This window comes from Aricia agestis, chromosome 1, assembly GCF_905147365.1.
Source record: "Aricia agestis chromosome 1, ilAriAges1.1, whole genome shotgun sequence".
NCBI lineage: Eukaryota > Metazoa > Arthropoda > Insecta > Lepidoptera > Lycaenidae > Aricia > Aricia agestis.
The window spans coordinates 1,559,231-1,575,429 of NC_056406.1; the positions used below are offsets into that span (position 1 = coordinate 1,559,231).

Here is a 16,199-nt window from a genome sequence, read left to right on the forward strand (position 1 = left end):
AAATGACATTGTTAGAGCAGGACGCGGCATTCTCGTCCGATTGTTTGAGTCTCAAAACCGTTTCGTAGTACGGGCCCTGGTCCGCATGCGGGTGACAATAGCATGACATGAAAAGCGCTCTAATACCCTCTGACTGTTCTGTCCCCCAGTGCGATGTTGTGACCGTATTTATTGAGATGTTTATTTTTCTAGCTCCCACTCCATACATTACTTTATACGAGTTATAATTTAAATAAATAAATGCTTTGTTTCATATTGTTTTATTCATTTAATCCTGGTAAATGGTTATAATGTGGTACTACGCTGCAAATACTATTTAAATATAAAGTAATAAATTATTTTATTGCTTACATGAATATAGAGGTATCTTTCTAAAATACTGTTATGATAATGATGATTATAAATAATTAGATTTCCACTAAAACGTGGGGAGTATCAATGCATTATACATACATTATTGGTATCACATTGTTGTACAACTCTGAATCAGGCAAGGCGCAACGTGGTGATGTGTTATTTAAATATTTGTATGCAATCCGTAAAAGCATGCATTGTTAAGACTTGCCTTATCGCGTCTGGTTTCGTTGTGCTGACCTTTGGAGTTCAGAATTTAGAATGGTCATAATAATATACTAAAGTCTGTTCTAGATAATATAAAGTTTCCGAGTCCAGTATATGTTTGTAGGCCCACATGTGCCTGTCTACGAGAAAGTAAATAGTAGATCGAATATCATAAATTTAGTTTTGTTCTTCATATTTAACAAACGATTGAACCTAGACTGGCGCAAGTAGGCCTAAGCAGATAACCAAGAGGAATTTTCGAGACAGTGCCTCGTATTCAGCTGCTCCATCACTGACAAATACCATACATAAAAATTATAAGTTATTTGTCTCTGTGCGTTGGTCCATGATAGATACATACTTTATATTACAAAATAAGTAAAATTAAATGTTTATCTACATTTTTTGCTCATGCTCGACGTGCATACTACTCAACTATACAAATTGCAGTAATGGTTTGCAATCATGGTTATTCATCATGGTTGGGCCATGATGAATAATTTATGTTTTTATATCTCTTCTGGTTATACGAACGATGTCAGATTTCCATCACGAAAATTCCACCTAGATACTAGTATGTCAGTCCTAGTGCGTTTATCCTAGCAGGTTGCCGATCCCGTTGCCGATGTTGGTGATGATGGCCTCGTTGTTGACGAAGCGGGTGCCGTTGGCGCCGCGGCCGTACGGGTACTCCTCGCCCGTCTGCAGGTAGTAGTTGCCGGGGCGCCCCGGCTTGGCTGCGTACCCCATGTACCTGTGGTAAAGAAGACGTGCATTTATACTCATCAGAGCATATCATTACGATGCTGTATTGCAATGTTTTGCATCCAGAAAATATGTACAATCTAGCGTCAAAATTCTCTGCGCGCTTGTTCCGAGGAAGTATTAGAGGTTTCAAGGAGTAATTTTAAGTAGAGTTAAGAAGGATATTTTTTAGTTGCTGAGAGCTCGCGTGGAGTCTAAATCGGAAATCGAAAAGGAAATGCATCCCATTTCTTTTTTCATTGGGTCTTCTTATTAGATCTTTGACTTCTACACAGAACTAATCTTTAGTTCTATGTACTGCGGATAGATGGTGCCATCAATAAAATATATTATCTCAAAGTTTTCAAAAGACTACAATAGACCATTGCTTAGTATGCTCACACAATCTCCTTATCGCATTTTCTCTGTCGAAACTGCTCCCAGTCCTTGCATAGGACGGCTTGGAAGGCGTCCGGCCGCAGGACCGACTCGCCGAACAGCAGCCAGGCGCGCGAGTGCGAGCAAGTCTGGAACAGGCAATTGGGCTGCTTCTGCCCACTGTTGGGATAGAAGTCCATGTGGCCTGGGGAAGAGAGACTGGTTAGAGCGCCCACAATTTATAAAAGCAACGCCGACCAGCCAGATTGTCCCCTTCGGGAGAAAATAAACTTTACCCATTTTTACATTGCTGCCTGCAGGGTTACATTGGTTCTTACAAATTCTTATGTTTTTTTTTATAAAGCATCCTATTACACATTGACTATTAAATGTTATTATAGATCAATAATGATTAACTAGTAACTGATGTAGAAAAAAAAGTAATTGATCAGCCGCAAGGCGAACATAATTTTTGTTGCACAATATTGCAACGACAATATTGCAGTCCTCGGGTTGCCCTACAGACGGCGAAAGTTGCTAACCACTACTACTATACTAGAATTACCTACTAGGTAAGTATATTGCTTTATTGCTCATGCCATATACCAGTGCTGAATTTATATTTTTTACGAGAGTAGGCCACTTTATTGCCGCCCCCCTAAGATGCTGCCGCCCCTTAGGTCGCGGCCTACAGGCTATAACAGCCTATTTATAAATCCGGGGCTGCCATATAATATATAAGATACCTTATCATTTCTAGCATCTTCATATAACACTCACCAAGGGGCTCCTTGATGCCATAAACTCCAGCATCAGTGTGGACCACGTCCACGAACCTGGCGTCGTCCTTCTTCAGCCTCATTCCAGGCTCTACATGGGTGAAGCACGGTCCAGCGGGGTCCAGCGCCGTCAGCCGGCCGATCAGCTTCCCGGTCAGCTTGCGGAAGGTCTTGCCGGCGAAACCGGAGATGTGGGCGCCCAAACTGTGACCGATTAAGTGGATGTTGGCCGGGTCGATGCCGTCTGGAATGGGTGAGTGGTTAATGCTAACGTCTTATTATGTTATTGTTCTATACAGTGTGTAACAAAAATAAGTCACGAGTTTCCTCATACAAAAGTGAAAAAAAATGTTGGTCTTTCAGCGCTGCTATTTTCACAGTGTACTCTCTACAGGGAACACGTACACACCCTACAGTATTATCACAAATTTTTGTTACACCCTGCATTCTATAATATATTCTATAATGTCGAGAGCCGCCATAAAGTATAATCTCGGAACCAAATCTGGAGCACATCATAGAAATCATATAGAAATGTCGTATTTTGTATCTCTAACTTAAAATCGGTTCACAAACGGCGGAGCAATCGTTGAACATACAAAAAAAAAAAAAATATATCCACAGCAGAATATATAACCTGCTCGTTTTTTGGAAGTCGGTTAAAAAGTAGATGAGTCTGATACTCTGAACTATAGCGTGGAACAGTTCTCGTCTGACGTATGTTAACTAAGTTAGTAAAAACCGGCCAAGTGCGTTTCGAGCCACGCGCAATATAGGGTTCCGTAGTACCGCTAGTTTTTGATAATTTTTATATGGTCAATGAATATACATTTATAATGTGTTTTACACTACTACCAACATCATTTCAGTTACGTTCAAAGGAATTTGAACGAAAAGGTCCTATAAATACTTCGCCGAATATTTTTTTTAGAAAATCGACTATTACTCAATAACTTATTCTTCTTAGCCGTGATAATTTTCCTTTTAAATTCAGCATATTTACTACTCCCGTGAATTTTTTCACATTTCCAGAAGCAACCGTTTAGATGGTAGAGGTAGAGGGACACTTGACTCTAACGATTTTTCCGCTTTGAAACTTCATATTTCACAAATAGATCAATCGGCAAATCAGATTTTTTATAAGCTAGGTGCTCGTAAAGAATAAAAAATTAATAATTTTTAGGTATAAAAATATTGTATTGCAAACAAATGGAAAAAATTCGTTTTATTATTTTTAATTTTTATACAATATGAAAGTACTAGATAATATACTTAGTAGGGACGTCAACGTGATCCAGGGGGGGGCAGCTGCCCCTTCAGCTGCCCCCCGCCCCCCACCCCCTAGTACGCCCATGCATATAACATGAAAGGTCCCTCTCTAGGTAGGGGCATAAATAACCATGAGAAGCTGTTTAAAGTATGTAATATCAGATAGTTGATTCATAGGCAGATGGCGGCCTACGTAATTTGGTCGCGTTATCTCAAACCCAGCTGACAAATTATGTTGACTTGATGGAAACCGACCAAATAATGTGTAGATAGATATGCCATATTATGCCTATGAATCAATTTTTTTAATGATAAAATCTGCGACAGTGGGGCGAATACCGAATATCACTCAAAGGTCGGAGCAGAGGGTGCTACTTATAGCATATATACATTTATTATTCGCAGCATATACAGGTAGATATACAGTACATAATACGACCAAAATTCGACATGTTACACACGTCATATTATATATCAGAAATCAGAATATTGACAAAAACGTTGTCAAAAAGCGAAAAAAACTTTTTGTTTAGCTACTGTCTCTGCTGGTGCTGGCTCTAGCGTAAAAACAATGCAGTAGGTAATACATACCTATCCGTTAGCATCTTGGCATAGTAAAATGAGGGTAAGTAAGTTATCTTCATACAAAGGCACCGCGCGCGGCTTGTATGTGTGCGCCATAGTATAATATATTTTATCAATGCGTCGCCACGTACGGCACACAACAAAATCTCGGCGAGTTTTAGAGGCTGGTACCGCTTAGATTTTATTGTGTGCCGTACGTGACGACGCATTGATACTATGGCGCACACATACAAGCCGCGCGCGGTGCCTTTGTATGAAGATAACTTACTTCCCCTCCTTTTACTATGATCTTGGCATACACAATCAACGTAAGTAAATTAACGTCGATTGTGTATTTACTATTTAATGACAGACAACAAACAAGTATATAGCTAGCTCTACGCATTCGTAATCTCTAGTATAATATGGTCCATCCGCGCCAACGTGAAGAGGCCGCACATTGTACATACGCCAGGCCGCAGGCGCCACATTACATAATAATTTATAAAGCATCTTATGAATCAGTAAATGCATCCATAAATGCATAATATGAATTAAGCCATACAAGATGTGGATGGCCACGGCGGGAGGTCACAACCATGTGGGGAAGGTCGATGTTAAGGCCAAGTTTAAAACCGAAGGCACAAACACGGAACTTTCCATGTTTCGTTCGGTCGATGCTAACATTGTTACCAAAACCTGTTACATATTGGATATTTTACATATTTTAAAAATAAGTTACGTTTTTAATTATTATTTATTAACTGATACAATGGTTTCCAAGTTAAATAAAACAATCCAAAGGCCTACTTTTGAGTTTACAGACAGCTTCCATTAATAATACTGGAAATTTTTAAGCACCTGAAGTACCTTAAGGGGCGTCCTCCTCCCAGGACCCGATCTAGCTATTTAGCCGCTCCAGGCAATCATTTTCGCCGCCCTTTACATATACAGGAAACATATTTGTTGGGGGGAAATGGTAGGAATATTTAAATAAAATACTCAAATATTTCCACTAGCAAACTTAAGGTAGGTGAGCTGGTAAAATTCTCAAACTTAAGTGGTGGATGGCTAGGTCGGAAAATAGGAATAAGTCAATTTCGCCGCCCCTCATTTTTGCCGCTCTGGACAAATCCCCGGCTCGCCCCCCCTTAGATCGGGCCCTGCCTCCTCCCTCCCCCCTGCATGCATGCTACACTGCATGGCTACAGTAGAAATACGAAAGTATATACAAAAAACTTTATGACATAGACTATGGTCCTAAAAAATCATACTTATATCACTATCTAATTAAATCTGAGTTTAATTACATAATATATCATTATCTAATTAACCTCACCGTATAATAGTCTTAGATGCGAGTTTCTTACGCCGGTTCTTTTTGCCGGGTTAGTTCCCGAACCGGTGGTAGGCCCCAGTAGCATCAACGTTCGAAACGGCACCTTCAGTTTATCTCCGCTGTTTGTCTCTTTCGTATTTAAACTGCAACTGTAGCCAAGCTACGGGTGCAGATGAGATTTCATGAGATTTTATTCAACCCCCTCCCCCACCCCTCAATCTCACGTGAGATTTTTCAAAATGAGGGTTTCTTACGTAAACGTATTGGATTGTTTGACAGTCAGTAGATGCATGACGTCAAAGTATGAATGAAATTATTTTGTTTCGAACGAATCAGTGAATAATCTTAAGTATTTTTTTTGTAAATAATCTTAAGTATTTTTTTTGTGAATGGGCCCTTTTACGTAAGATTAGATGAGATTTGACTCGATTGACGGCCCTTACGTAATTTATGGACGCCCCTTTATAGTTACTAAATTAGGCAACACGCATCGAGAGAATTTGCCTACTTGCCGGCATTTAAAGCAATCACTAAAATACACTGTAGGTACCTATTAACTGTGTTGTACTTTGGTTGCTGCAACGTGATGACCCCAATTTGCCTCTTTGTAGGCAAGTTTGTCCAAGTTTCCTTTAATTTTTACACAACTTAGACTTTTATAATAGCTAGTCTTTAAAACTGCTAACCCTACTTACCATAAACCACAGAAGCGAGAACTTCTCCCAACTTGCGGCCCATGAACTGGATGTAGGTGGTGGCGCGGATGTACAGCCACTTGATCAGCGAGCTGCCGTCCACGGCCACCACACTGGCGTAGCCTGCAGGACAACATCATGATAAATCGCTTCTCGGACTTTTGGCTAAGATCAAAGTGTAGTAACATCATGATAAGTACATAATATTACTACATTGATGTTTGTTGCCCAAAAGAATAAGATAATATTGAGAAACTAGTCAAACTCCACAGTCCACAGATATTAGCGCCACATCAATTTGTGAAATATTGTCAGATAATGAGCACCTACTCGTAGTTGATTGCTTTAGTAAGAGAATAATACGAGATGTTGATTTAATACAATTTGTAATCTGTGGAAGATTACAGGGTTGAATGTTCAATAATTTTATTACGTTAATACATAACTTGTAACAATTTGCCTGTGATACGATAACAATAGATGGTTGCAAATTGCAATGTAATCAACCGGTTTAGGTGTTTGTATTATTGTTCTCAGTATCCACAACAATTACCTACTACTGTAATAGGATGTTAAGGGTAAAGTAAGGCTGGTATAAATAGTCAGTACTTAAGATGCGATCCGGTCTCAATACGCGATTCGCCTCTGTGATTGATCCAAATTTTGACAGCCAACCAATCACAGAGCCTGAACTGTGTCTTGAAACCGAGATGCATCTTGAGTACTGACTATTTATACCGGCCTAAGAATCAATGACGGACGGACGGACTCTCTAACGCCCTAATACTAGAGTATACCTCTACCTTTTCTTTAAAATCCTAGATCTACCACTTTCTTGAGGAACAACTGCCTTCATCTTTTGAGTCAGTCTAGGTTTACCGCTCTCTTCAAAATTTGTCTCTACCTCGAGAAAAGTGTGGCTTATCCGCTAAGTACTCAATTGAAAGCCCCTTCTACCACTCCCATAGATTCTATACCCTGTCTCGAGGTGAAGCTGCCTCCACTTTTTCTAACCGAGCCTTATAGCTCTACCACCCTCTAGGCCACTCTATGGAATAGGCTGCCGCTACCTTCGTTTTGGCCTAATTCTACCTCTTTCTAGTCTCTACCACTCTCTTACCTTTCTCGAGGAAGGACTGGCTGATGTTGGCGAAGCTGTCCTTGGTGGGGTCGTCGGTGAAGCCGTGCACGTACAGGATGAACTTGTCATCGGCGTGAGAGCTGCGCGCCTGACGCAGTCGCGCCGGCGCCTCCGTTATGTTCATCACTGTGGTCTCGTACCTGGAGAATATCGGTCGTTATAGGCAGGCTAGCGTAACAACATTAGAAACGAAAAAGAATGGACATGCTGCCAGATTTTATTTGACAAAATCCCGGATTCCCTCTGTCAATCTATCACTTTGTCTATTCTTTCGTAGAAAAGTAGCCGTTTGTATGGTGACCATGCAAACGGCTACTTTTGCAGGGAGCTATTATATAATATCTCAAAGCTCGTATCTTAGAGGTTTGATTCTATCTATAGTAAGGCTTGAGTCCTGGGATAGGACATAGGATACTTTATCCCAGAATTTACGGTTGCCGCACGATAAACGAATTTTGGCGCAAAGGAGTTGCGGGGTCCATGATCCAGTAATATTAAAAAGTTACCAAGCTACACTTATAGAATAAAGAGGTCAAAATGAGTTTTTTATAAATTCGAAATCAGCGATTTTTTCTCTATCGGTTAGTCTAAGCGGACCCCTAGACCTGCAATAATACTAACAATATTTTATTGAACAATTTATTTGTCTCTTCGTATCTTTAAACGTCTTAAAAATAGCAATATGGCGCTTGGTAACTTTTTCATTCGACCGACAATATGTATTCTTAAGATTGAATCTGCAGCCACTTCACCTGGTCTTGAAGACGATGGTGAGTGCGTTGAGGTCGGGCTCCTGCTCGCCGGCCAGCTGCTCGTACGTCACGCCGAACAGCTTCTTCACGTTCTCACCTGGACACACGACATATTTTATTATTTAACTGTTGAATCTTGGATCCGAACTGAATGGAACACGGCACGAATCTGCGTTAATGTTTTTCTATGTAATATGTTTCGATAATAAAATTGACCATAGTCAGTGTCGGATTTATATTTTTTATTACCGTGCAGCATGAGGTAGCCCCTTTATTGCCGCTGCCTCGTGCATGAAATCTGTCGCCCTCTAGGACGCTGTCACCCCTAGCCGTAGCCTATACGGCGTTTTTATAAATCCAGGGCTGGGTAATGGGTATGGCGTAAATCATGGACAATCATGGGCGAATGTGACATCATTGGACAACGTGCTACTGCATGCGGCATGCCGCATGAGTCATTCGAGTGACACGTTAGCCAAGCCTGAACACTGCGTTACGCGTCGCATTGTTAAAATCTAAAGCATTGCATGTACAATGGTTGTTTTTATGACTACGACTTCATAATAAACTAAATAATACTCCGCAACGAAGTGATAACAGTTCGTTGCGGAGTCATGTGAAGTCGTAGGCTTGCCACTTATAGCCTGATTACACGTACCGAACACCTCCGTAGTCCAGTGGTTAAGAGCATGGCTCTGGACTCGGAGGTCGTGGGTTTGATTCCCGCGTTCGAAACATGTTATTTCCAAGTTTGGTTAGGACAATGCAGGCTAATCACCTGATTGTCTGACAAGTAAGATGATCCATGCGTCGGATGGGCATGTAAAAAGTCGGTCCTGCGCCTGATCTCTCGCCGGTCGTGTCGGTCGTCCATCCCACTGGGTTATGAGTGTAAAGGAATAGAGAGTGCTTTTATGTACTGCGCACACACTTGGGCACTATAAAAAATTACTCCTGCGTAACTGGCCTGGTTTCTACGAAACCGGCCACCGTCACTAAAACTGGGTGTGGGTGTTATTACACCTACGGCCTACCGAGTAGATCAGTGAGACAGTGCCCTCGGCCGAGCACGCGGTGCTCTCGGCCAATTTGATTGTGTATGATTTCTCTATGGTGCATGTAATGAAGCAAGTAGGTCTTAGGATTCAGGAATGACTAGTTTAGCTTGTAACACTCACACTGCGTCGAGCCCACGTACGCGATGGACTCGTCGACGGGCTGCTTGACGGCGGCGATCTCCTTCTGTATCCCGGTGCCGACCGCCCCGATGAGCTCGCGGGGCGACTGCGCGTATGTCACCGCCAGCACCGCCCACGCCACCAGCGTCTGCCACAGGCCGTACATGCTGTAGCCCTGGGGAGAAGAAACAGTTGTTAGGGTTCCGTATCCAAAGGGTAAAACGGGACCCTATTACTAAGACTTCGTTTTCTGCCCGTCTGCCCGTCCGTTTGTCTGTCTGACTCCAGGCTGTATCTCAAGAGCCGCTATAGCTAGACTTCTGAAATTTTCACAGATTGTGTATATCTGTTGCCGCCATAACAATAAACACTAAAAACAAAATAAATTTAATATTTAAGGGGGGCTCCCTACCACAAACGTGATTTGGTTTATTTCTAAATCCTGTTAAGTCACAGTCAATAATTATTGGCAGTCCGGGGCTTATCTCAAAAATAAACTGGAATGCGTTACCACCGGTTCTCATCAATGGTACAGTAATACCTTATAGCAAGGTAGTTAAGAATCTCGGTGTATACGTTGATGAACACCTGTCTTGGTCTCAACACCTGAAGGAGGTAAGTAGAAAGGTATATTCCACGTGGCACACTCTAAAAAGGTTGAGATATGTTTTGCCAATTCCCACAAAAGTAGCCCTAGCTGAGTCACTGTTCTTGTCACTTCTAGATTACGCTGATGTCAGCTTCATCAACTTAACCGAGGACAAGCTCGACAAACTTGAGCGTCTTCAAAACTTGTCTCTGAGGTTCATCTTTGGATTACGCAAGTTTGATCACGTTTCAGAGTTTCGCAAAAAGCTTAAGTGGCTACCGATACGTTACCGTCGCAATGCTCGTGTACTTTCACTCCTTTACTCCATCCTTTTCGATCCCAACAGTCCTCAATACCTTAAAAAATCCTTCAGATTTCGCCCTCCTGTCAGGCAAGAGCTGAGGTCTTCGACCAATCTCTTACTGGATATCCCAACTCACCGCACAAAGTTTTTCCATTCGTCCTTCTCCGTCCAGTCCATTCTTCTCTGGAACTCCCTACCTACACGAATTAGACTAGCCAAAACATTAAACATATTTAAGTCTTCTTTAAAAGACTATTATTTTAGTTCGACGTGTCAAATTTAAATTTATATAGTAAGTATATAATTATAGTGATTATATTTATATTATAATATCGTATGTATATATTTTTGCATAATATATATGTTTAATTATATTATATTATATATCTATCTATTTACTTATTTATAATTATACTTATGATATCATTTACGTTTGTATACTATTATAATTATTTCTTTAATCTTTAGCTTTTTATGTCTCAGTATTCAATTAATATACTTTTAGCACTATACCCGATTCCAGCATTCTAATCCTCTCGCTCAAAGGTTGCCTGGAAGAGATTGCTGCTAAGTAATAAGGCCGCCTTTGTGTGCTTTCTGCATTTATTAATATTATTTCTATTTAATCTTTGTATTTTATGTAATTGATTGTGCACAATAAAGTATATTTTCATTTTCATTTCATTTTTTTGGCTTTTTTTGCACGTAATCCATAATGGCAACAGGTAGGCACTTGAAATATTCATAAAGTCCTTAATTTTATTCGTACTTTAATATTTAATAATAAAATTAAAATAAAATAAATAATGAAGGGGGGCTCCCATACAAAAAACACTATTTATTCGCTAACGGTACGAAACCCTTCGTGCGCGAGTCCGACTCGCAATTGGGCGATTTTTTAAATCGACCAGGATTTTGAATCTCGATGTGTAAATTGTAATTCGACTCGGATTTGGACACTTCATCGCATTTAATAAACGTTCATTAGACCAACTACGAAATCGTTTTGAGACTCAAACAATCGGCTGAGAATGCCGCGTCCAGCTCTAACAACGTCATTTCTCGTTTGTTAGAGTGGGACGCGGCATTCTCGTACGATTGTTTGAGTCTCAAAACGGTGTCGTGGTAAGACCCCCGAGTCGAACAGAAATCGTGAATTCCCCCCGCAGGAGGCAGTAACAAAAGTACAACCGAGTGTGGCTTAGATACTAAATCGTAAAGAAGCCGCAGTGCTCCAGACTCCAGTACATCACTATAACTGGCCGTGTCTGTTCTATTTACATTTTCGGATTGTTATTTGGTGAAGAAGTCATCGATCGTGACAAACAACGGTGCGAAAGCGCTGAAAGCTCAAAAGACAAAACACGTTGAAACCATAAAATTAACCTAGCGGAATAGAGCAACACTCTCAAGCTGTCAAACGAAACTGTTTGTAAAAATATGTGTACGTATACACTTACACAAGCATGATTGAACATGAATTCTATGAGATTTCTAGAAATTGTCAACGTGCCGATAAGTACCAACTGGACGTCAAAAAAAGAGACGTGTGATACATGCACACGTCTCTTTTTACTCGCTTGCTCAGGCCTTTGTTTCTCTACTCCGCTAGGTATATTAACTTTATGGTTGAAACTTACGAATAATAAAAACTAGTTGAAACCAAGCAAGCCTGTTGCCTGATAATTGACATAATGTACTAGTACTCTGTACTGAGTTAAGAGTATGTAGGGTAGGTGTGAGGTGCCTTGATTATGCGTACAACTACCGAGCAGGGTGGCATGACCTTTTCCATACAGTGCTCTCGGCCAATTTGATTGACGGAGAGCACCGAGTTCTTGGCCGAGTACACTGTATCTACTCGCTAGGTACTGTGAGCGTGCATTATATACAAGATGTTAGTGTAAACACCGCTATCCTAGAAACCATCAAATGAGCCCGTCAAAATGAACAACTTTTTCTATGAGAACAATGCTGGGAACTGAAAAAAATCCGTCTTCATACCCATACGGATGCCCGGATAGGCAATTTGTGTGGTTGTAGAAAAAGTTGTTCGTTTTGACGGGCTCATTTGATGGTTTCAAGAATAACGTTGTTTACACTAACACACTGAATAGTGTATAAGTAAAGTGCAAGTGTGCGAAAGTGCTGAAATCACTTTATTCAGAGCTATATCCCCTCTGCCAGAGCCCATAGGTACAAGCCAAACACGCGCACTTACTTGGTACCCTGTTTCTACATCCGTGGAGTTATCTACGGCTATAATGAAAAATACAGTGAAAAAAAAATGTTATTTAAATTGAATTCTGTCCATGAATACATTTTGCATAGAAGAGAATTATAGATTACACTTATTGTAGTCATGTTAGCGTAGGCAGTAAGTTTAAGCTCAGTCGACGCACCTAAATAGCACGTTTTCGTGAGACCACTGGAACTCCTAAAGTCCTAACTAGTCTGAACCCTTAGCCAACACGTTTTCTTTATCGCTTCTTTATAGAATCGACGACACAAAATATTCGATAATATTATGAAGTTGACATTCGACTTAATCATGGTTACCTGTTCCATACATTTAGATCGGCGGTTCTATAAAGAAACCATCAAAAGGCTCGTTGGCTACGGGCTTTGATCGGCCAATTCCTACCCTTAGGCTTTAGCTATTGTATCTATTTGCCTAATCTTTTGAGCTTCTACGACATGTTTTGTGTCACGTACTGCACAATGAATGAAGTAATTAATTAAATTAATCAATTAATTATCATCAGGAGGCGTTGCATTGACCCAAATTTTTAAATGACAGTTAAAATGATGCCGTAAACTAAGCAGTTTAGTACCTAACTTCTGTTCCTGATAGTGAAAAATTGTTTGTGATTTTATTATACATATACTGTAACACTAGTTAGTCTAGACATAATATTTTGTAATTAATTAGGTAAATAATTGAAATAATAATAATTATCACGTTTAAGATTTTTATAGGACATTTTATCTGTTGTGAGGAAAAATCTTAGATTAAAATTATGTAGCGTATATTATTAAAAAAACGTCTAGGACGTCTGTCAAGAAAGTGAAGAAATTAAAAAGTGGCAACATCGTAGTGTCATCGCTTTCAAATCAATGTAAGAAAAAAAGGGATGACACTACGAATTTGCCACTTTTTAATTTCTTCACTTTGTTGACGGACTATAAAGAAAATTACAATTATGACGTCATAATGATTATCACTGTCATTTTTGTGCTGTCAGCACAAAAAAGTTATATAAATTCATATAGAGAAACACTCTATAAACTTTCATTATATATTTTTTTAATTAAAGTAGCCAATATTATTTTTTCTTCTTCGTTATCTACATTGCAACTCAGTACTAACTTAGTAACTGCTGTGTAACTTGCAGGGCCGGAATGTAAGTTTGGTTTTTCCCAAAAATACCCCATTTATTTGTAAAATTGTTGTTATATCCTTTCTTAGAAATCCCATAGAAAAGAAGGGCAGCTGCCCTGCAGAACCTGGGTACGCCCATGGACTTATTTTTTCTTAGTAAGTAAAAAATTTAATATCAAAGTGTTTAAAGACAAGTCCTTAAATTACTGAAACTTTTGGTGGTTTATTGGACAAGATAATTTAACAATCAAAAATATTTTAAAATATTAAGTATAAAGTTAGTCGAACGTTTGGTTGTTATTTATTACCTTACACATTAGAGGTAAACGAGTTATTAATGTAAATAATAATCAGTACCTAATCTACATGATACAAAACGAAATCCATACTTCCATACTAATATTATAAATGCGAAAGTGTGTCTGTCTGTCTGTCTGTCTGTCTGTCTGTCTGTCTGTTACCTCTTCACGTCCAAACCGCTGAACCGATTTGACTGAAATTTGGCATGAAGATACTTTGAGTCCCGGGAAAGGATATAGGATACTTTTTGTCCCGGAAAAACGTACGGTTCCCGCGCGATAAACGAGTTTTGGCGCAACGGAGTTGCGGGCGTCATCTAGTAATTAATAAAATTGATGATTGCCGATTTGCGGTTACACCAGAAGATAGCGAAGTAAGAAAACAAACATGTGTGGGATTTTTGGAATTTCTTTTATAAATTTTAATACCTAAATAATACTAGTTTTTAAGACTAATGTAACTAACAATTTGGGCCATAGCTGCTCTCAATATTACACTTTGTCTTATGCAAATACAACATTTTTCTTTTCTTACGAAAAACAATACGTTTTCCGTCATATTATTATGAATTGGAAACTATTTTTCATATAAATTATGTGCTGTTTTTATACGATTACCCTTTGTGTCCCCATTTTTTTTAAACGGGCAAAAGGCCCACCACACATTCCCACCACTGCAACTCCTGTGTCGCCAGGATCAACAGTGGTAACCAACCACCAACCAACCAACCCTTTGATATGATCTCAGGGATGCCCGTTTGTCAGTGCCGTAAATAGCCTTTTTTGCGCCCTGTACGAGCTTCTATATAACTGCACCTTTGTTTTTAACCGACTTCCAAAAAGGAGGAGGCTGTGGATATTTTTTTACTACATTGGGAAACATCTCTGGGGCTCAGCGGAAACTTATCGGGAGCAATTTGAAAAATAAGTATCTGTCTGGTCTGGCCATTCTTGCGCCCCCCAGAGTCTACGCCCTGTGCCTGGGCACCGGTGGCACCGCCCTATTTACGGCACTGCCGTTTGTGTCCCCTTGCGATGTGGAAATACTATAATTGTAAGACAAGGCAAGGTGTTAGGTGTACCTTGCCATCATTTCCCTCTTTTTTCTTTACGCAACGCACGTAACTAAATAAAAGACGTGTAAAATTAAATTCGCGCTACTAAGAATTTGATAAGAATCAAAACGTTTGTACTTACTACAAATGCTATGCGAAATCAAAACAAAAAAGAATGTTATCAAAACAATAATATTTTATATACAAATGATTTAATAAAAAATCGAATTAAATATAAAAAATCTGACAATGCAAAAAACGTAGCATAGAAAGTAAGTATCTATTTCGTAAAATTTGAGGTTTTTGATTTTAAATTACACAATTATGGTCTTTCCCACGTTTTTCTCGTCTTTCTTTCCATTTTTTTATCGTCTTTCCTAATTCTTCGTATTTAAGAAAGAAAATTCTATGATTTTTTATAAGGAAAACTTTGTAGTAAGTTTTTATGTTCACAATTTAATACAATAATGATAGTTGCACACAGTTAGTTTGAGTTCAAGTGATGATTTTTTTCCTTAATTTAATAATAAGAAAAGCGCGTCCTTTTGAAAAGTAGGTATGAGTAAAAGTATTGTCATAAATCGTAATAAAATGAAACCTATTGTCATAAATCGTAAAATAATAACTCACTTTTAAATCCGTATGTCAGAGCCGTTCGTCGCGAAACAAAAATATGAATGTGGCGATCGGTTGGCCGCGCGTTGTTATATCTGCGGAGGACTCTAGGTATTTTTCTCCGCAAAAACTAGTTCTGTAAACTATTGTAAGCTGTGACACCACAGAGACGAACTGCAGGCGTCGATGAGACGTCACAAACTATATACAATTTCAATATTATACAACTTGTATGATGTAACTAAATAGGTGATAATACTTTAGGGCGTGTATGAGTCCCCAGTATAGAGTTCGCTGTGAAAGTAGCAGCGCTGAAAGAGTAACTTTTTTTTACTTTTACATAAAAATTACAAAAAGTTGCTCTTTCAGGGCTGCTACTTTCACAGTGAACTCGACACAAGGGACACATACACACCCTAAAGTACCTATTATCACATTGTTTTATTACACTCTGCATACGGTATCGTTAATATTATAGAATATTATATTTTAAACCAAAATAAATTACAACTTTACCTACTAGTGTAGAATAACGCTAAAACGTACCTTATATTT

At 39.3% G+C, this 16,199-nt stretch overlaps 1 protein-coding gene across 1 annotated transcript; it reads right to left on the reverse strand.

Annotated features, from left to right (window-relative positions):
* Positions 1-244: 244 nt before the first annotated feature.
* Positions 245-15,738, reverse strand: LOC121740434 (pancreatic triacylglycerol lipase-like). Its single transcript, XM_042133127.1, has 8 exons — positions 15,660-15,738; positions 9,401-9,575; positions 8,223-8,319; positions 7,450-7,610; positions 6,330-6,452; positions 2,464-2,706; positions 1,708-1,888; positions 245-1,315 (listed from the first exon to the last, which is right to left on the reverse strand). The coding sequence occupies exons 2-8, from the start codon at positions 9,564-9,566 to the stop codon at positions 1,156-1,158; spliced, it is 1,131 nt and encodes a 376-aa protein (XP_041989061.1). The 5' UTR covers positions 9,567-9,575; positions 15,660-15,738; the 3' UTR covers positions 245-1,155.
* Between the last annotated feature and the right edge of the window lie 461 nt (positions 15,739-16,199).

Bases quoted from the DNA above. Each gene is read 5' to 3' on its own strand.
- LOC121740434 (XM_042133127.1), bottom strand. From the start codon at position 9,566: ATGTACGGCCTGTGGCAGACGCTGGTGGCGTGGGCGGTGCTGGCGGTG. The intron at 8,320-9,400 runs GTGAGTGTTACA...TCGTGTGTCCAG, and splicing joins GTACGTGGGCTCGACGCAGT to GTGAGAACGTGAAGAAGCTG. The intron at 2,707-6,329 runs GTAAGTAGGGTT...CACCCATTCCAG, and splicing joins TCTCGCTTCTGTGGTTTATG to ACGGCATCGACCCGGCCAAC.